This window comes from Notamacropus eugenii, chromosome 2 (genome assembly GCF_028372415.1).
Source record: "Notamacropus eugenii isolate mMacEug1 chromosome 2, mMacEug1.pri_v2, whole genome shotgun sequence".
NCBI classification, from domain to species: Eukaryota; Metazoa; Chordata; class Mammalia; order Diprotodontia; family Macropodidae; genus Notamacropus; species Notamacropus eugenii.
This window is the reverse complement of record NC_092873.1, coordinates 305,894,450-305,916,347: the sequence shown is the minus strand read 5'-3', so window position 1 is coordinate 305,916,347 and position 21,898 is coordinate 305,894,450. Positions and strand designations below refer to the sequence as shown.

At 41.5% G+C, this 21,898-nt stretch overlaps 1 protein-coding gene and 1 long non-coding RNA gene across 2 annotated transcripts in view; one reads left to right on the top strand and one right to left on the bottom strand.

Annotated features, from left to right (window-relative positions):
• LOC140527724 (uncharacterized) overlaps window positions 1-4,748 on the bottom strand; it is a 64,620-nt gene extending 59,872 nt beyond the window's left edge. Inside the window, exon 1 of the long non-coding RNA XR_011974911.1 lies at window positions 3,349-4,748. This is a non-coding gene — a long non-coding RNA (uncharacterized lncRNA). The remainder of the gene's footprint in view (window positions 1-3,348) is intronic.
• On the top strand, window positions 2,521-17,272 carry S100A10 (S100 calcium binding protein A10). Its single transcript, XM_072644876.1, has 3 exons — window positions 2,521-2,655; window positions 12,585-12,737; window positions 16,857-17,272. Exons 2-3 carry the CDS (start codon window positions 12,606-12,608, stop codon window positions 17,016-17,018), a joined length of 294 nt encoding a protein of 97 aa, XP_072500977.1. The 5' UTR covers window positions 2,521-2,655; window positions 12,585-12,605; the 3' UTR covers window positions 17,019-17,272.
• Window positions 17,273-21,898: the final 4,626 nt, after the last annotated feature.

The following is a 21,898-nucleotide window of genomic DNA, read 5'->3' as shown; positions in this document are numbered from 1 at the left end:
AAAAAGAGCGATAATAAGATCTTAGATCTGGAAGAGGCCTGAGTAATTCCTCTGGTCCACCATCCTTATTCTATAGATGAGAGAACTGAGATCTATTGAGGTTCAGGAACTAGCCCAGGATCACACAAGCAGTAAGTGACTGAACCGCCATTTGAACTCAGATTCTTGAACTCCAAGTTCATCATCATGCTCTAGAGTGGGTGAGGAGTCTGAGCGGGGTGAATCAAAAAAGGCTGAGTGCTTCCTTCAACTTTCACCTCCAGTCTCCCCTTCATCCATAAGCTTTTTGAAGTTTCCCCACACTCCTTGTGCCTTCCCTCTGAGAAGACCTCTCATTTACCCTGTCTATATCTTATATGGGACATCTTCCTGAGTTCAAATCTAGCCTCAGACACTTACTACCTGTGTGGCCCTGAGCAAGTCACTTCACTCAGTTGGCCTCATCTGTCATCTATATTTCCTCATCTGTCAAATGAGCTGGAGAAGGAAATGTCAAATTACTCCAATGTCTTTGCCAAGAAAACCCCAAATAGGATCGCAGAGTTTGAAATGACTCGACAACAGCAAAAATATTTTATATGTACGTAGTTGTGTGTATATTCTAATTCTAAACTCTTTGAGAATAGGGATTGTGTTTCCCTTTCTTTGTTTAGTCAGAATGATGCCTAGCAAGACAGTAGGACTTAACATATACATCTTGTGGTTGTTTCTCATGGAGTAGGAAATTCCCAGGTTGAGACTTAATAGATCAGAAAGATTTCAACAGGGAGAGGAGAGAAGGCCCTATACCTATCTCAATACTTCAATGATGCTGTGATCTCTTTGAGGTGAGGGCTCCTTCCAGTGGTGCAAACTGAAACCCATCCACACCTTGTCCTCCTCTCTAACTCTAATCATGTGTTCACATAAATTCATCCAATAATCCAGGGCTCTTCCTCACCCTCTTTCCTTTTCCCCTACCTTTCTCTTCTTGACATTGTGTGGATACCGGGCTAGCTGTGTGCCGTCCCTCACTGGCTACACAACTCTAGACTGATATATTGCTTTGTTTGAGCATTTTGTAATACCTGGCAACCTCTGGCACCATTTGTCTCTCCGTTGCCTTTTGGGTAACCCATAATTTTGATTTCTTGGCAATTTTGGTTACTGTGTGAGTTTCAGAACATTGCTATTGGAATTGTGCTTCAGGGAGAAGTTGGAGATCTTAAAAGCACACAATTTCCCAAATTCAATACCAGCTCCTCTCCCCACTCCTTAGCAAACCCACTGCTTATTGAACTGAATTCAGTCCAATCAGCTCTCGTTTTCCTATTCAGATACAGGCTAGGTTCATTGTCCATTCACACTGTCTGTCCAAGATATAAGTACTAATAGAGCAGCTTGACGGGCTCTCTATCCAACCACACATTATAGTCTGGTCAACCGACATTCTACGTTACACGTAGTAGGCACTTAACAAAAACTTGCTGAATTGTTCATGGAATCGAGCTCATTCCAGGACAAAACCAGAATAAAATCAGGGAATATAGCTAGTAATCCTTTCAAAGATTTCGAAACTCACATTTTTAAAGTACCTACTAAAACTGAAGCTGAGACATCAGCCAAAGTAGAAAATGAAACCAACAGTAAAGAAAAGGCAAGTCTCCCATTAGGAAAAAGACGCTTAATGTATACATCAACCTAGGAAGTCAAAAAACTTCAGTGCAACGTAGTAATTATTTTATTAAGTGCTTACATTGTGCTAGACCCTGGGGAATACAAAGACAAAAACAAAAGCAGCTCCTGCCTTCAAGGAGCTTACTTTCTCCCAACAGCCGCGAGTCTCTTTTGCCATTCCCCTTCCCCCAGAATCTCTTCCCTTTCGCCCTCCTTGGGCTACTAAGAGGTTAAGAAAGTAAAAAGAGGTGGGCTGCATTCCTTCCTCTTCCTTAAGAATAAAGAGGGAAACCTCCGCTACGCAACAACACCCCAGCCAGGGAGGAGTCTGGCTTGGCTTCAGGGTTCTTGGAACGTATGTTCTTGGCACAACCCAAATCTTAACTAGATCCTAGCTCCCAGACAGTCCCACCTTCTTCCAGCAGAAGCAGCTAGGAAGAGGAGTCTTGGAGAAAACAATTCCCAGATCAGGATAATACCAGGGTGCATGTTACAATTGGTTCTGAGCCAAATGGCCCAGCCCACCGACTGTTGGATGCTTTTGTTTCCACCACCATCCACACAAGGAGAGAGCGAGGACACGCCCCTACCTCCCCCCACGTCCTTGTCTCCCCCACTATTTCCACACAGCCAGTATTCTAAAAGTAACTCAAGTGGGAAATGCACTGTTCTTGCACAGGGATGCCCTGAAACCTTCCATGGGGAAGCACATTCTTGCCTGAAGAGAACACAGGCGCGCACACAACTAGCGGAGGGAGGGGGCTGGAAAAAGTTAGAACCTGGGTCCTAGAGGTGGGAGGGAGAGCAGAAAAGGGAGGGAGGGTGAAAGGGGTGGGGCAAGAGGAGGCACTGTGCAATCAAAGCCTACTCCAGTCTCCCCTGCCCAGCCCCACGTTCCTCCCTCTCCCCCACCCACCCCAAGAAACTCCAAGGCTTATAGTGCTTGCTGCAGTCTTCTCGTTTCGTTCTCGCTGAGCTACTGCTTCTTGCTTAGGCAAGGTGAGTTCCTCTCTCTGCGTCTCTATCTCTCTGTGGTTATTTTGACCGCTTTGTCGTTTCCTCCCACTAAGGCACAGATGTGGGGAGGCACGAGCTAATTCAGCCACCTCAGGGAGCAGCCGCAGAGCCGGCTGCGCTACTCCAGGACCCCCAGGGCTAGACGAGCGCCCACTCGCTGCCCCTCCAGTCTGGAATTTCCAACTGCCTGGAACAAGGCTGCTCAGGACCAGCCCCGAGAGCCCGCCTTCCCTGATCGGGCTGCATTTCCCAGCGAGGTCAGAGGTTGAGGGTGTCCCGACCAGGAGGCGCCCGAAGCCACTTGCGGGTAGCTGTTCTCTGGGGAACCGCTGTTCCAGAATGACTGGGACCACACCCAGGGGCGCGCTACGGCGCGCCCCTTCCCGAGTCAGGGCTAAGTGGGTGCCTAGGCAGGGCAGGAGGTGAGACGCAGGAAGGGAGGGTGTCTGGGCACCTGGGACACCTGGGAGTTGGCATGCTGAGAATATGCCTAGAAGGATCCGGGCTGGAGTAGTGCCCCAAAACCTTTGGAGGAACAAAAGCGACTGACGGACGTTAAGTTGCCTTCCTTTTCCTCTCTAACAGCACCCTGCTCCCCGCCTCCATCTCCCATTCTCTCTCTGCTTTTTCTTGTCCTGCTGTCTATTTCCATTCTCCAATCACTCAGCCCCTTACCCTGCTGATCCTCTGGACGCTGGAAGCCATCTTTCTGGCAGTCAGCCTTCAGGCAGAGGTGGCCCAACTCTGGCCAGATGTTCCTCCATTATTTATTCCCAACAAAGTGCCAAGTGAGGCTGCCTTAGGAAATCCTCCCTGGGATAGACAGGCGTGAGCTTTGTCTGACAGTTCGGTCAGGGAAGCTTGGACATTTAGCCGAATTTAACGTGAGGCCATTCCCTGGGGTGCTACAACGCTGCTAGCTGGGTCGCTGCCTGGCTCCCCGCTCTTGATTTACACTCACGAGGCGTTTTCTCTTTCCTAGCTATTTTGGGCTGGGTTTCCTGTTGTTTGTGTGCTTGACTAGAAGGTGGCTGGCTGATCGTTACCCAGAGAGGAGAAGGGGAGACTGGGAGACGAGCAGAGGGATCTAGAGGAGGGCAGATAAAAAGAGATGGGGCAGGAATCAAAAACAATCTTAGAACCACCAGAGTTGTTTGTAAGGTAAGAGGAAACTACAATACAACTAAAGCATTTCCTCTCCCCAGGGGAAAAAAAAAATAAACTTTCCATTTCACCCTGACAAAGTTATAAAGTTAAATGTGAGAGGAGGGCAAAGAAGAAAAAAACCCAAATTCCTAAATCTCAAGTTAATTTTGCCCAATGGGAAAGAGATAAATAGACCCTGATACACAATTCTGTTGAGTCATATGTATAGCATTAAGTATGGTAACCTAAAGGAATGGAGAGGTGGTAATTCCAGACCTTATTACTGTACTATCTAAATTTTAATTCTGCAGCTAGGGGAATTCACAGCCATACTTTGGGGATATTGGAAGTAGAAGGACCAATTGGCCTGTTTGGGGTTGTTAGAAAATAACTGGAAGAAAGAAGTGGGAAGGGGCTAGATTCAAAATGCTTTGGAATGGGTGGTATCTATCACCTCACTAGTCACTCTAGGCCTAATGGCTTCCAGTGGCATATGTGAAGCACACTTTGTTCCTGGATTCACCTAGTGGTGGAAAGAAGGCAGAGTGATTCAGCAGCCAAGATGGTGTGGGTGTGGCCCTGATTCCCCACAAATTTCTCTGTTAGGGCAGAACTGTCCCTAAAGGAAAAGGGAAATTGCAATTTTAGAGGGCTTTCCCCAAAAGGAAGTCAATCAATGCCATACCTGAACCGTGATTTGAAAGAGGATCAGTTTGCTTCAATGCAGGGGCTCTGTAGTTGAGGACAGTTATAAAACTGATAGAGATCATGGCAAGGCTTCTAGATTATCATTCATTCATTCGTCATCTACTTAGTGAATGGTTACTGTATCTAGAAGGGGGAGAATACAGTTCCTGCCCTCACTTTTAACTAAAGTAGGGTTTGGTAAACAATTTTGCATCATGGACCCCTTTGGCAGTCACATGAAGTTTTTGAACATTCTTTTTAGAATAATGTTTTTAAATACATGGAATTACAAAGGAAACAATGCTATTGTAATACAGTTATTCAGTATTTTTTAAACATGCTCATGAACCCCAGGTCTAGTGGGAGACATAGGTACAAAAATAAATATCAAGTCCGCAGCAGCAAGATATGATGGAAATATCATTGATTTCGTGTTTCATTCCAAGCCCTGCCCTGTGTCCTTTTAGACAAATCATTCAACTTCTCTGGAAAGCAGTTGTTGAATCAGATGATCCATAAGGTCCTTTCTAACACTATGATCAAGAATCCTATTAAAAAGTAGCATGTGATTAGTATGTTACAGAGAAAGGGTTCAAAGGAGGGAGACATGACTTCTGATCTAGGAGAATAGGGGAAAGAAGACTTCCTGAACAGAGGAACTGGAGTTTAGCCTTGAAACATATCTAGGATCTTAGCAGGTAATGATGGGAGAGCATTTCAAGAGCAGAGGGCACATGTGTGTGAAAATACAAGATAAGTTCAGGGAACCAGAGGAGGCTAGCTTTGCAACTGCTTGTCGGAGAGATACACTGGCAGGTATTTTTTTCTGTTTGGAAAAGAGGTCAGTGGTTGGGTTTTTTTTTTCCCTCCAGTTTGAATTTCGATCTTTTAAGTGTTAGACTTCATATCCTGGGCTTGGGGTGAGGCCATACCCATGGAAACACTGTCTGGCAGTCATAACCTGATCTTTGCCTCCAACGTGTTTCAGCAAATTGCGAAAGATACTATGGTGGGTGGGGGAGAGGAATGAGTTCATAATTCATTTCAGATTTCTTCCTCAGCCCCACCCCTGCTGATTGCTATCCAGTTTTCATCCTCTTGTAAGAAAAAAATACTTCCCATTTGCAAGAGGTCAGTTTCTCACTGCATAAGTATCCAGTGTATAGAAGTTTGGGGGGAAAGTCTGAAATTAACCCTGATAGCCGGCTGGAGTGGACTCACATATAGTTGGACAAGAGAAATCTTATTAGGTGATACTTTTTGCAGGATGTTTCAATTAATAAGGCAACCTCTAGCCAATTCTCTGGTATGGTATCTCTGACCCTAAATTGGGTGGGGCTGAGATTGGGTGTGCCTTTGCTCAGCTCAAAAAAAAAAAGCCACTTTATAAGAGTTTGGCCACTTTGAGTAAACTTGGATCCTGAGTGAACAGTCCCATTGTTTCCATTCTATTCTGCATATGTTAGCATTTTGAGCTCAGTGAAATGCCAGGGTATTCAATGATGTATACCATAGTCCATCACCACCCCTCTAACAAAGGTTTTCCAGTACTTAACATCCCTCTGCTAAGCAGCTCCCACCTGCCAACCTTCAGATGAATTGAATATCAGGGAGTGGTACAAGTCAGAATGCAGATACATAACAAATCTTTGGAGAAATATATATGCTGATGAATAACTGATATTTTTGATTTAGTTCAAAATTAATTCCTCTTATTGAAATTTCAACTTCAGTATTTCTTCCAGTGTGCTTCCTCTGCTGCTGAAAGTTTTGACAGCCTGATTTGTGCAGCAGGGCAGGAGTTAGATTGTACTCAGACTCATTCAATCAATCCAATTTTTCTGAACCCCTAATAGGCCTCCCTGTAAAAGACCAAACTCCAGAGTTCCTTCTAGTTTCAGCTCTGGAACCATTACTTTATGACTTCCCAATGACAAAAGCAATAAAACCTCAACCACGTTAAACGGCTTTGTTTTTGCTGAAATGCTGCCAACCTCAGGCTGGGCTGGGTGGGCTGCAGTAAAAGAGGGACAGATGAAATGTGTGAGATGAAAAATGGTGATGTGCTTATGATTCCTATTTAAAATTAGATCCTGAACGAGAGCCCAAAGTTGGGTTTTGGGGTTTTTTGTTTTGTTTTCTTTTGTTGTATCTTGGTTTTGAGCTGGGGCATTGACTCTTCAGAAGTACCTTCCAAAAGAAGCCAACAGTCTCTTTTAATTCCCACTGTTTCCAAGAAGTAGATGTCCATTCATTTCATTTGAAGCAAAAGGATTCATTAAATGTAGTTCTGATAACCTGAAAAGAAAAACACTCAGGACTGTACCCTTCAGTCTAAGAGAGGCAGGGCTGGCTACAAGAAATGGTATCCAAGGATCTGGGTTAGTATCCTGGCTTTTAACTGTGTGACCTTGGTCAAGTCATTTCCCTTTCCCATGGCCTCACTTTCCTCACCATTAAGAAGAGAATGTTGGACAAGACCTCCAAGACCTCTTCCAACTCCAAATCTATGGCAAACAGTACAGAGCATACTGGCCACAACAACTGAGGAATATTAAACAGATGCAGAATGGACAGTAAACATACAAAGGTTCCAATTAGTGCAAACAATAAATCCTCTGAAATGTTCTCAGCTATTGAAATTCTCAGTATTTAAAGTAATGTATGTAAATATGTAAAATATGATCTTTGGTTCCAGACCAATGGAAATATACCCCACTTCCTGGGGTAAGGTATGATTCTTCACACTTATAGGGACCTAACTCTATAGACTAGAGGATTTGATCTTGTATAGATTCCTACGAAGATAAAAAAATTCTAAAGGAGAAAGAAGTGTGAGAAATTTTAGAGAGAGTAGAAAAACAAGATTAAAAGGAGGAAAAAGCAATTTCAAGGGTCTAATCAGACCTGTTTTGCAGGATTCATATTTTCCTTCATTTCTGGAATGTGTTTTCTCTGCCTGCCATCCTGGGGCCCTTCCTTTCTCAGCTCCTCCCTTCTGTTACATCTGGTTCAGACAGTTATGGTACTTTAAGCTCCATCTAGTGGTCTTCCTTGTTTCTCAATCTTGACTAAGGGGCTTAATAGAAATGCTCCCCTCCTACTGGGTTCCATAGTAACAGTTTGAGAGTTCCTTTTAGATTTGGAGCCAAAAGCTTGGGGTTCATATCCTAGCCCTTCTGCTGTATTGCTGGATCTCCCTTGGGGCCTCAATTTCCTCCTCCAGAAAATAAGGAAACGAGTTGATGAGCCCAGGCTGGCATAGTGGAAAGAGGACTGGATTAAGAATCAGCTTCACCATGAATCTTGGTTTAGCTGTTAACTTATGAGTGTAATGTTGGACAAGTCACATTCTGAGGCCTCAGTGTCCTAATTTGTAAAATGGAGGTGGAATGAGTAACTTCTGAGCTTCCTTCAAATTCTATACTTCTAAACTAGACAAGGGCCCTTCTTCAATCCCTATGACCATTTTCTGTCAGCTACCTTTAGAGTCTGTTTCTGGGTAGGATTTGAGTTTTCAAAATAAGATGGAGGAGCCCCACCCTGTCTTCCATCCAGAGTAGCCCAGCCTGGGAGGATGGCTGTGCAAATGGAAACAGAAGACTCACTTCCTCTAAAGTGCTGCCACCAAACTCCAATCAGAATTGGAAAGGGTCAGTTTGCCTGAGCCCTGCCCAAATGGAGAGGTTTTAAATGAACTGATTCAGACTTTGCAGCTGCCGGAGAGGGAAACAAGAGGGGCCCCCAGCAAGAACTGCAACTTTTTGGTGATTCATTCATTAGCCAGAGGACAGCTTAAGGCATGAATTTTCCTCTACTTTATTGGTTTTGGAGTTGGTCAGCCCCCTTCAACATAACACAATTACCCAACTGTAGTCCTTAGCCAACTCCCACTAAAGCCATGGTGAACGATTGTATTCAAAAATGCAGGCCTTTTGTTTCAGGAGTTCTTTTTTCATTTCATCATCATAAATCTCACTTTTCTGCTTTTTCATAGGAAAGGGGGAAGGGGAAGCAATCAGCAAATTGCTAAATTCTCAGTGCATTTGCTGAATTAAAAAGCTACGGGGAAGGAAGACGGGCAAATTCCACTTTGGATATTTTCTTGACGATGTGACCAAGTCACTTTCACCTCTCTGTGCCTCAATTTCCTTTAAAATCCCTTCCAGCTCTAAATCTCTGCTATGATAAGCATAATGATCTGCTGTCAGAGTCCATCCATAAACTTAATTGTCTATTATGTGCCCAGACACTGTGCTAAATGCTTCAGAGGCAATAAAGAGGAAAGCATTCCCTGTTCTCAAGGAGGTCACAATCATAATAGCGAAGAACCCTTTAGAGAACCAGAATTCATATCATGGACCTGTCACTTAGCACCCATGTGACCTTGAATGAGTCACTTCTTTTCGTAGAGATCAGTTTTCTCAGCTTTAGAATGAGGGAGTCGCCATGACTCCATGAACAGAAGAGACAGGATGGCTCATGACAAGCCAGACTCCAGGCAGAATCTTTGAGAATGTCTGATCTTTCCTGTCTTAGAGAAGATATTCATAAGGTCCCCAACGACTACAGCAACCATGAATAAATCCTTTCTACAACATAGCTGAAAAATAGTCATCCAATCTCTGACCTCCAGTATGGGAGCTCACCACCTCCAAAGGCGATTTGGAACAGCTCTGATTGGTAGAAAGTTATTTTTCCTCCCTAGCATCAGGCCTAAATTTGTTTCCTTACAACTTCTGCTCCTTGTTCCTGATTCTGCCCTCTGGGACCAAATGGAACAAATCCAGTCCCTCTTCAATCTAACCCTTGGAACACTTGAAGACAGCTGTTGTGTTCCCCTTCTGTTCTCCAGACTAAACATATCCAGTTTATAGGATCATGGATTTAGAGTTCAAGGGGCCCTTTTCTCTACCCTCCTCTTTTTACACATTAGGAAACTGAGGCCCAAGGAGGTTAAGTGACTTGTCTAAGGTCACCCATATCAATAATATGCCATATTTAAAAAGTGATTCTCTGGTTGCAAAGTTTACGAAAACACGCACCTGAAGAAGAGTCAGACAGTGTCAATTTATGTGCTACTTTTTGGAGAATATTTTCCAAAGAAAATGTTTCATTGTACCTCACATAAATAAACGAGTGACAACATCGAATTCATCTTTATGATGCAGGATTCATGATCGTGCTGAAGCAACAGAGGTGGAGTGGTATCCCAAGGCCTCTTTCCCCTTTATCGTTGATTTTAGCCAAATCATGTGTGGCATGATCTAAAACCAGCCTGATCACTCTCTTCTGGAGGCTCTTCAGTTTCATGGTATTTTTGGAGATCAGAAATAAACACAACTCAGAGATGACCAGACTTTCACTTAACCTTCCTATTGTTTAAAAAAAAAAACATTCTCTGGAAATATTCCACCTTTACCTATGATGAAGTGTACCTAGAGGAATTATACAGTAGATTGAAATTTCTAGGAGTCTTTAGAAATGAATAGGAAATGAGACAGCAGATCTGGTTTCAGGGGATCTGAGGACTTTGGAATAAAGGTTTGGGGGATTTTTTTAAATCTTTGTGGTATGCCTATTTCATTTCCTGGATTCGAGCTATTTTAGATTTAGGGTGGGGTGATAGGACCTCCTCTGATAGGTGACTCATTCTCACTTTAATTCTCTCAGAGAAGACAGATGATCAGACACCCTCTGGAGACTAGCAGAGATAGAACCACTGTCACCCAAAGCAGATCCCTTCCATTGTTCAGTTGTTTCATTCTGTCCAATTCTTGGTGACCTCAGTGGAATTTTCTTGGCAAAGATACCGGAGTAGTTTGCCATTTCCTTCTCCAGTTCATTTTACAGATGAGGAAATTGAGGCAAACAGTGAAGTAACTTGCCCAAGGTTACACAGTTAGTAAGTATATAGTCAGATTTGAACTCAGGACGATGAGTCTTTTTGTCTCTTGCTCAGCATTCTATCCATTGTGCCACCTACCTGCCCCTAAGACCCCTTCCAGGCCCTCTCTAGTTCAGACTCAGATGGTCTAGCTCTGGATTGTACTTTGTCTATTTTCAAAGGGGGGGAAGGGGCAGGGAAAAGGATCTGCTGTAGTTCTTACTATTCTTTTCAAGTGAAATACCTTCCTAATTCATTCTTCTGGTTCTGGTTTGTAACATTCTGGCTCAAAAGGCTGAACATGGGCATGTTGGCTTCTGCATCTCTTTGAGCATAAAAAAGCAGGAGGGGGACTCATTGTTTTTAAGTGGAATCAATCCTCTTGCTCACCACCTTCACCTTGAGCTCAGTAAAGCAGAGCCTTGAAAAGACCCATCTGTGTTGAATATGTATCAGCTAGTTAATGCCAAGCAAAAACCACAACTTTTTTGCGGTTTTGAAGGGGTCCTTTGAATGTCTTACCTCTAAACTTGCCATTTGTTCCATATCCAGTGATTCATTTGGCAAGGAGGCTTTGGTCAAGGTCTCCCTTTGTTTCTGCCAAAGCATTCTTTCTGAGTCTTGACAAGACTCCTCCTCCCCATTCATTATGCTCAACTAGTTAAAAGTCATTTCAGCCAAGCATTTTAACTGTTACTGTTCCTAGAAACATGTTCATTCATCTTATCCAGAAAGCATTTATTAAATGGCTATTATATATCAAGCCTTATACAAGTACTAGTCCCTGCCTTCAAGAAGCTTACAGTCTACTGGGGGAAATAATATACTCAGAGTCAAATACTTCAATGGATCTGTGATTTCATCAAAGAGGATATTTCCTTCACTGATGCAAATTGCAACCCATCCATTCCTACTCAACCATATCTTCTATCCAAGTTCACCACAGACGACCCACCCAAAAACTTGGGGACTTTTCTTTTGTTGACATCACTAGGATTCCACTGGAACACATAATCCATCCAACACTCCCCTCTCAGCGTATGGTCAATTCCTGTCTTTTCACCATTCATTTCTTTGATACTATCCTTTGTTCCAATTTTCATAGCTCCTAACTTTTAATATGTTGCAGCCTATTCACATGTACCATGCAAAATGCATACAAATCAAAACATCAGAGTTCTTTTTCTAGTGCTACCAAAAATTGGTCTTAGGAACTCTGACAACAAAATCAAGCACAATTCTAGAGGACCAATGATGAAGTGTTACCCCAATTCCAGTAGAGATGTGATGGACTTACAGGTTAGATTGAGACATAAACTTTTGGGACATGGCTAATGTAGGAATTTGTTTGCTTGAGTATACATATTTGTTACAAGGTTTTTGTCTTTATTTTTTCTCAAGTGGATGGGAAGGAAAGAGGGGAGAAAGTAAATTTCTGTTAATTGAAAAAAATTTAATTTAAAAAAACTCCAGGGGAAAAAACTTAATCTCTTCCCATAACATCTCAACATACATGGTTTCCCATAACCTATCAGAGAACCATGGCAATACAGCTGCAACTCTTTTATTTGGTTAAGGAATGTTATTTCATTGTAAAATGTGGAAATTGATTGCAGTAGCAAGTTACAGTCATCATATACATAAATGCCCAAGGATTTCAGCAAACTATAATCATTTGCAGGCAACTATTTTCCCCCCTACAGTTAGATATAACTAGATTACAAAAACAGGCTTAAAGAGTTGAATTTTCATATCTGTTAACTTCATGGCTCTGTGGGGTTTTGGTATTTAGTAATAGATAAAAGCTTGATTAACAGAAACCAAGGAAAATGATGAAATATCCTTCCTTTCAATAAATTGTCTTGTCAACTAAAAAGCTCCGAAAGTGGGGGATGGGAGGAAGGTGTTAGGAGACACATAAAAGAACACCAGGGAGAAGAACACTGATCCTACTTTTCCTAATAATTACAGTTAGATCTAGCTGAATTACCTCTGAGTTGGGAGGGAAAATGGTGGCAGCCCATTCAAAGCTGTGAAAACACACAATATTTGTGTCTGACCTTATTAGAGCCAGAGGTTCGTGCTGTAGAGACACCTGTTTTGAGAAAAACTAGCATATAGGTTATAGTCTCACATCCACTGGGCTTAAACTTGGAAATGAACTCTGTGTGTTGGGGGCATCTTTGAACAGGTTTCAGAAGACCCCGCCAAGATGCCATCTCAAATGGAACATGCCATGGAAACCATGATGTTTACATTTCATAAGTTTGCCGGAGACAAAGGCTACTTAACAAAAGAAGATCTAAGAGTTCTCATGGAAAAAGAGTTCCCCGGGTTCTTGGAAGTAAGTATTGAAAAGTTGTAAAGGTCAGAAGCGAAGCGCTTAGCCTCATCTAGACTTTCATTTTCTTCTTTTTTTCTGTTCCATCATTCCCTTCTAGTAGCAAATGTGGCTCATGCATTTCTATTCATTCAACAATTATTTGATGAGTGCCTCCTATATACAAGGGGAGGTGGGGGGCAAGGCTTTGCGAAGATGAAGACAGGATTTCTATCTTCAAAGGGCTTATGTTCTGATAATAACAATAATAGCTAAGTTTATATAGCACTTCATGGTTTGCAAAATGCTCTACATATATGATCTGCTTTGATTCTCACAAGCAGACAGTGAGGTTGGTGCAATTATTAGGGTATCTATCTTACAGATGAAAAAAACAAGGTTCAGAGAGGTTAAATGATTGCCCAAGTTCATACAACTAGCAAGTGCTTGAGACAGGATTAGAACTCTGGCCTTTTCTAATACTATAGCCAACATTCTTTCCACTTAAAACCATAACACAATATAAACTTCAATCAATGGTATAAAGAGTCAAAACAAGTAATATTCAGGGGTCATCAAAGGGACAGAATATTGAGAGGAGGCAGTAAATGAGTGAATTGATTCACCCAACTTCTCAAAATCAGGTTGCACATCTGGCCGAATTCCACAACTTAAATTGTTCCCCCTTAAATCCCTCTAAGGAGATAAGCTCTTTCTTCTTTCCCCAGTTCTAATCTATAATGACGCTAAATGTTTCAAGCCAAGCTTCATTTGATAAGGAATAGCTTTCCCACAGAAAATGGAAGACTCAGTTAGCTGAAAATGCAATGAGAATGGTGAGCCATAATTTAGGATAATGGAGATTTAGAGTTGGAAGGGACCTCGTACCTCGTGACGTTTCCACTTTCTGTTGCTCTTTTCAGTCAGATCTGGCTTGGGGAGCCTGGGTGGAAGCCTCTGTCCTTCAGGTATTGATTGGATCAACCTGTCTCAGGAGATAAGACTGATCAGCAGATGGAAATAGGCACAGTGAAGCATCAGACCCTAAATTGGCCCTTCCTTCTCTGGAACAGTCATGATCACTGGAAAAGATAATTACTGTGCTTGATGCTAAATAATTTAATAGCTTCTAAAGGATGAAAAGATAGAAAGTTAAAAGGCTCCCGGCTGCCTCTTACCATTTGTCCCCAGGAAGTGGTGCATTAGTAAAGTGGACGATTCCTCTTTTATAGGCACAAAGTAACATCATAGGGTATTTTGACTCACATTTTATTTATAACAATATTCTGACTGTTCTCAGAGATGACTAAATTACCAATTTTGCTGAATCTTTGTGAATTGCGGGGGTATTACGACAGGTGTCCCTAGGTTGATGAAAATCGAACCGTGGAATAAAGAAAACAAATCAATCCACTGATAAGTATTTATCTAGCACCTATTATGTGCTCAGCACTGGGCCTGGCTCAGCAAAGAGGATAAGCATGGGGAACTGGGCTTGGGATTTCATTAATACAAGGAACCATCAGATAAGGAAGTTCTTCTACCTGTGCAGATTTGCATTTTCTTTACAAATTACAGCCTTAAAAAGTTGCCTAGAGCACTGAGTAGATAAGTCAAACAAACCTAACACTTTCTGGCTCCAAGACCAGTTCCCTATCCTGTTATATACTAGGACTGCCTCTCAGGCACTGGCAATAAAAAAAGAATTAAAAAATGAAGTTGTCCTTGTCTTCAAGGAGTTTCCAAGTTTGAATCTGTTCTCTGAACACAAATGGCCAAATTCCCTTCCAACCTGGCATAGTATCTGAATAGGTGCTAGACTTGGGGGCAGGAAGGTTCAAATCCTTCCTCAGCCGCTTGCCAGCTGAGTGATACTAAGCAAATTACTTAACCTCTCTGAGCCTTGGTTTTATCATCGGTAAAATAGGAACAGTTGTAATAATGACCTCACAGGGTACTCATGATGATCAAATAAGGGAATGTGGAAATAGTGATTTGCAAACCCTAGAGTGAAGCATAAATGTGAATTGTCATTATCCTACTTCTAAAAACCAAAGCAAATCACTTCTGGGCCTGTTCAAGCCTAAATTCAGATTCCTAGAGTTGGGCTAGATCTGGATTACCCTTTGTGTATAGTTTGGGGAGAGAGGAAAAAGAAAGGGAGGAGTTTTCCCCAGGGTATTTCATCTCCTTCTAGATATTGTAATATTAATTTGCTGTTTTCCTCAAGCTGGGGCCCTTCCGAATCAGTCCTTCCTGGCTCTTCACAATCCAGTCCATGACAGACAGCTAGCCAAGGGCCCTCTGGGTATCCCGTAGCCTAGATCCTGAAAAATTACATAGAAGCTGCACAAGAAAGAAAGCTATGAGGCACAAACATTTACTACTAAAGGCTGACAGGTCCAGAAAGGATTTATTGACAGTGTGAGGTCCTGATTCTAATTGTATACCTTTCCCTTCCTTACTTATACTGCATGCCCTTTTGTTTTTACAAGTTGGTTCCTTACATCATCTAAATCTCACCTATCAGTCTCTGCCTACAGCAAGAATGTTGGGAGCATAGCCAGAATTTGTAGAAACCTCTCCCCAAAAGCAGTCAGCTTCTCAGAGGCATTGGAGGCAAGCATCAAACCTCATTTCATTGCTCAGGGTTTGAGATTCAAGCTCTTGAGGGAAAAAAACAACACATCTTTGGCTTTGACTTTCTGGATTTTTCAGTGAAAATCAGAAACACTCAGCAAACCAATTAAGGGTTTTACTAAAATGTGGGGGTATTTGCTCCCATATATGCTCAAGTGAATTCCACAGAATTTCACCAGTGTTCTCTGTGGCAGGTCTAGAGCAGGGGAATCTTCGAATCTCTTTTGTGTCATGGACCCCCTCTGGCAGTCTGACAAAGCTTGTGAGCCCCTTTTCATAATCATGTTTTTAAATGTATGACATAAAATGCATTGGATTCAAAAGAAACATTATTGAAATAGCTACCAGAATATTTTTTTTAAAGTTCTTGGACCCCAGATTAAGAAACCCCTAATCCAGAGGTTTCCATAGTTAGTGATGAAACTCCATGAGATCTTAGGATCATAGATCTTGAGCTAAAAGAGACCTTTCAAGTCCAAATCCCTCATTTTATAAATAAGGAAACTGAGAACCAGAGAGATTTAAGAGACTTTCCCCCACCTACCTAGATTCAAACTTAGGTTTTGCTAACTTGAAGTCCCACACTATATACCACATTATCTCAATCCAACCCTCTTATTTGACAGATTAGGAAATTGAGGGCCAAAGAGGTTTAAGTGACTTGCCCATGATCACAAGAAGTAGCTATTTGGAGCTAGGATTCAAACCCAGATCCTCTGATTCTATAACCAGAATTCTTTCCCCAACTCCATAAGAATGCCCACATTAACAATTTTAACTGATAGCAGACTGAACTACAGAAAAAAAGTAAAACAAATCACCATGAAACCAGAAAACACAAACAGCCTCCTTTCTAACCTCTGCCAAGAGTTACCCAGTCCTGCCTCCTCCTTTTACAAGGGAGGAAACTGAGGCCTAAAGAGGTGAAACAGTTTGCCTGAGATTACACAAATAGGAAGTAGCAGAATTAAGAATTTCATCCAGGGTCTCTAACTTCAAATTGAGCACTCTTTTCTCTTATTTTTAATATAAAAAACAAAAGATATAAATAAAAATTTATTTTAAAAAAGAGTATTGTAGCCTGTTAAGGGGAGAAGGAAAATAAATTTGTTGTAAAAAAATATGCAGTTATTCAAAATAAATTACTCCTATGACTATAAATAAAAATGTGCCTCATTCTCAACCCTGAATTCATCACCTCCCTATAATGGATAGCATATTTCTCTGGCATCATGAATGACCTTGCATTAACCACAATCCTTACAGCTTTCAAAGTTGTTTTTCTAACTCTCTTTACACTGTTTTCTACTTTTCCACTCTTCTGTACCCATTTTAATCTTTCCTTCTGTAAACTAGTGGATCTTTATAGGTTCTTTGAAAAATCAGGATGCAAAAAGTTAGGGACTTTTTCTTTAATGGCTAGCTATATCTAATCTAATGCCTAAGTCTCTTGTCCAATAATTGATTCATATTTTTTGCTTCTTGTGATTCTTTTTTTTCCAGAACCAGAAAGACCCTTTAGCTGTAGACAAGATTATGAAAGACCTGGACCAGTGCCGAGACGGCAAAGTGGGCTTCCAGAGTTTCTTTTCACTAATTGCCGGGCTGACCATCGCATGCAATGACTATTTTGTTGTACACATGAAGCAGAAGGGGAAAAAATGAGCCCAAGCCAAGGAACTCCCCCCAGTCCTAATCCATTGCAGTATCCTGAGTCATCACTTTTGAGGTATTCACATATAGCTCCCCCTAGGATGAGGCAGTTGCATGAACAGCCCCAGGCCCTCAGAATGTACAAATGAACTCCAGGCTTACAATTTGACAGCTAGGGAAAGAAAATACAAATATATGTCAGATAAGCTTTTGATTTTTTTTATATTATATGCACTCTCTACCCTACAATAAAAATTTTAAAAAGATCCTTTTTTAATGTCTAATTTGGGTTGGCTTTTCTCTTCAAAAATGTTGTTTTTCTTCCTTGCTCATCCCACAGAGCTCAGAGAGGCATCTTGCCCTTGGCTCGCTTCCCATCCACCTCTGGCCAGCTGGCTCAAGCAATGCACTGTCACCATATTCTACACAAAGGGAGTGAGTTGTTTTTCCAAGTTCTGCCTGATTGCTCTGCAACAGAATGGAGCCCACAGCTATGTTCACATCAATCACTCAGGGAATAGGGAACATCACTACACAAGGGGATCCCAAATGTTAGGCTCATGAAAGTAGTCTACCCTAGTTAGATGGGAAAAACCTCAGAAACGTGCCCTTCAATCCTGCTTTTTGCAAGCATGTCTAAGAGATACTTGATTGTACTTTTTATACCAAACAATATCAGTTGAAAATACACATAGTGCCTCAAAAGTGGCACATGTTATAAATAACATTTACAGAGCACTTTCAGGTTTATGAAGCACTCATCTGAGATAGGTTCTATTATAATTCCCATTTTACAGTTTGAGAAACTGAGACTGAGTATTAAGTGCCTTAACCAAGGTAAGAAGAGAGCAGGATGTAGATTCAGGTCTTCCTGACCCTAACTCCCACACTATATTCACTATGCCACCTGGCTGCCTCTTGAATTAGATTTTAAGCAACTATTTGAGACATTATCTCTGTTTTATAGAGGAGGAAGCTGAGACTCTTAAGAGGTCAAACAACTTCCCTATGATTATGTAGGTAGCTAGGTGGCACAGTGGATAAAGCAGTGGGCTTGAAATCAGGAAGTTTCATCTTCATGAGTTCAAATCTAGCCTCAGACATAAGCTGTGTGACCCTGTTTGCCTCAGTTTCCTTACATGTAAAAATAAGCTGAAGAAGGCAATGACAAGCCATTCCAGCATCTCGGCCAAGAAAACCCCCAAATGGGGTCATGAAGTCAGACACAACAACAACCACAAAATAGTTACATAGCAAATGTTAGCAGCAGAAATTGAACCCAGGTCTCCTAACTGATTTCAGTTCTCTTTCTACTATCCACAATAATTCACAAAATAAACCAAAACTTTGTTTTTCAGTGAAGACCCCTAGAACAATGGACAAATGCATTCGAGTCCTAGGACAGAGAACTGACTGGTGGGAGGAATAGAATCCCTCAGCAAAATGCTCATTGACATTCATTGAGTCTCTACTGTGTGCAAGGCATTATACCAGACACTAGGGAAACAACCAAACACAGCTCAACACAAATTTTGTAGAAAGGAAAGGAGACTCCCTTCTTTTAGCTAGCAGATTTGAGCAGAGCTAAGAGAATTCAATAACAGGTTCTATGTGACTTTTTTCAATTTCTTGCTAAATTTTTCTCTAAGAATAGACACTAAACCTCCTGGGAAAAGAAGAGGAGGAAGCTCTAGAATACCCATACCTTTGATAGCCTAGGATCACTACTGATAACCAAAAAGTCCACTTTTTCCTATCCAAATAAATTATATCTTTTCTTTTTCATTGATTCATTTATCAAAAAAAATTCAGATCTTGTTGAGTCTACAATGCATCTCTTCCAGGTCAATTGTGGTTCCATGTTGGGCAGGGTAATCACTGCTTTTTAAGTGATATGAAGCAGGTACAACCAGGGCACAAAAAGGTATCAACAGGGTTCCATGACAACTTTTCACATCAGTAACCACTTTATCTAAAGGCAGAAAGTCAAGTCATGGTCTAGATTTCATCACCATACCTTGGTTGAATTCTCCCTCTTTGCCTGATGCCCCCTTCTCCAATTGGTAAGTTCTTCCTGAAACCTCCATTTCAAGGAAGGGCCCAGACCAGCCATCTATCCTCTGGGTCAGGGTTGGGGAACCTACAACCTCGAGGCCATATGTGGCCCTCTAGGTCCTCAAGTGCAGCCCTTTGACTAAATCCAAACTTCACAGAACAAATCCCCTTGATAAAAGGATTTGTTCTGTGAAACTTGAACTCAGTCAAAAGGCCATACCCAAGGACCTAGAAGGCCACATGTGGCCTCAAGGTCACAGGTTCCTCACCCCTGCTCTAGACCTTGCCACCATGCTTCCTTCCTGCTTTCAGCTTCTTTTTATTTATGTTAGAATATAAGATCCTTGAGAGCGGTAATTATCTTTTTTTGTTTGTATTTATATCTCCCACACTCAGCACCATACCTGGAACACTTTAAACACTTCATAAATGCCTCTTGACTTGACTTGCCCAAGGTTGCACAGGTAGGAACTGGCAGAATTCGGATCTGAATGCATGTCTCATCACTCCAGTTCGGGCACACTTTCTACTAAATCATGCAGCTCTCCTCAAGGCTGTTGGTCGGGGGATTGGCAATTCAAAATGGCTACACAATTTTGTAAGAAATGTCATAATTCTGCAAGTAGGGATTAATCCAGGGAAGGTTATTCCATGGTTTAAAGGATGAAGAAAAGTGGTCTCTAAGTCATATTTGGGAAAGCAAACCTTCACAAAGCTATAGAGGAAAAAGAGGGATTTCTTAGTTTATATCAGGAAAGAGAAGAGACCCAAAGAAGAGATAAGACCTCTTCTCCAAGTGACGGGCTGTACAGATAACACACAGTGGAGAGAAAATAGAATTTTTTTGCCTCCTCACTTTTCCTGTCTTTTTTTCTGCCAAAGAGAATGGATCTTTTGGCTAGAAAGAACAAATCAAAGCTGGTGGCTAAGATAGTATGGTGGTAATGAGTTGGCCTTTATGAATTCACATCTCTGGGCCCAGAGGAACTGCATCCCAGGTTACTGTATGAACTAGCAAATAAACAATAATGGTAGTAGAGATTTTACTTCAGGATTGAAGAAGGGCAAGTGAACTTATTTTCAAAATTGGGGAAAAAAAGAAAGAATAGATTCCTAACTCTAGGTCAATGAGACTGACATCAATTCCCTACAGAATTCTAGGAGGTGTTCTTAAAGGGATGGCTAACAAATGTCATTCATTCAATTATTCAACAAATATTTATTAAGCACCTATTATGTGCTAAGCACTAGGGATACAAAAAGAGGCAAAAGATAGTCCATGCCTTTAACAAGCTTTTATAGTCTAATGTCAGGAAAAGATAGCAGTGATTACAAAGAGTCAGTATAGCTTCAGTTGGACTGTGTTTTCTTTTTTTCATGAGGCTATTAGACTAGAGGGAGTGGGGAAAGGAATAAAGATTTATATAGCTTATTTAGTTTCTACAGTGCTAAGTACTGTGCTAAACACTTTACAAACATCTCATTTGATTTTCACAATAACCCCGTGAGATGGATGCTATTATTATTTCCATTTTACATTTAAGGAAACTGAGTTCTTCTTGACTCCAGGAAAAACACTATCCACTGCAGTGTCTAGCTAGGTAGTACACAGGAGTAAAGTATTGGACTTACAGCCAGGAAGAGCAAAATTCAAATTCTGTCTCAGACATTCTTTAACTAAGTGACTGGGCAAGACACTGTCTGCCTCCATCTTCTCATCTGTCAAGTAGGGTAAAAACAGCACGTATGTCCCAAGATTATTATAAGAATGAAATGAGATTGTGATAGGCTGTGCCCTTCTGTCATCACAGAAGGTGAAAGGTTAGGATTTTCTTTCCCAACCCCACACACATCTATTATTCCCACCTCAGATCAAGTTTATCACATTACCCCAGGAACCAACAAATAAATCACCTCGTGAGATCTCCCCTTGGCACTTAGGTACACACACACACACACACACACACACACACACACACACGCATATATACATACACACACATGTATATGCACATGTATGTATATGCAATATATGTGTGTTGAGGACCAGGATAGAGTGCAGTTGACAAGTTCAGGATAGACCTTTGGGGAAACTATTCTTTGAGACTGTGCTCATTATCATCGGGAATGGCTCTTCATTCCCCCTGAATGTTGCTGTCTCCATGAGACAAACAAAGAGAACTACAGAATACAAGGGATATGTAAAATAGATGCCCTCTAGGCTAACAGTCTTTAAGACTATAAGACTGGCCAAATCACTAGGACAGGAGACAAGCAGTATGTCACGTAGACTTGCAATTTCTCTCTATAAATACCCTGTCTCTCAGATCAATAAACAGAGTTGCCTTATCTTCTCCTGCCTGCCCGTGTGTCTTTCTTTGTCACTGCTGCCACATGGGGACGCAGGCCATCCACCACATATGTGTGTATACATACATATGTTATCTTCTCTCTCCTCTGTATCCCTCTGGCACACACATAGTTATTGGCATTTTGTCTCTCCCATTATATTGTGAACTCTGTAAGACCAAGAACTGTTTTTTGTCTTTCTTTTTATCTACAGCGCTCAGCACCGTGCCCAGCACAGAATAAGCACTTAACAAATTCTTTTTGACTGACTGTGTAAGTGCTTTGCAAACTTTAAAGCACCTGTATGAATGTTAGTCACTATTAATACAAAATATGAGTCAGCAGTGGTATAAGGCAACCAAAAATATAATACAGACTTTAAGCTATATTCAAAAAGCATAGTATCTAGGACTGTGGTGCTGGCAGATGTGCTGGATTCTGCCCCAGTAAGACCTTGGTTCCAGAGCATCCCATTTTAGGAAGGGCAT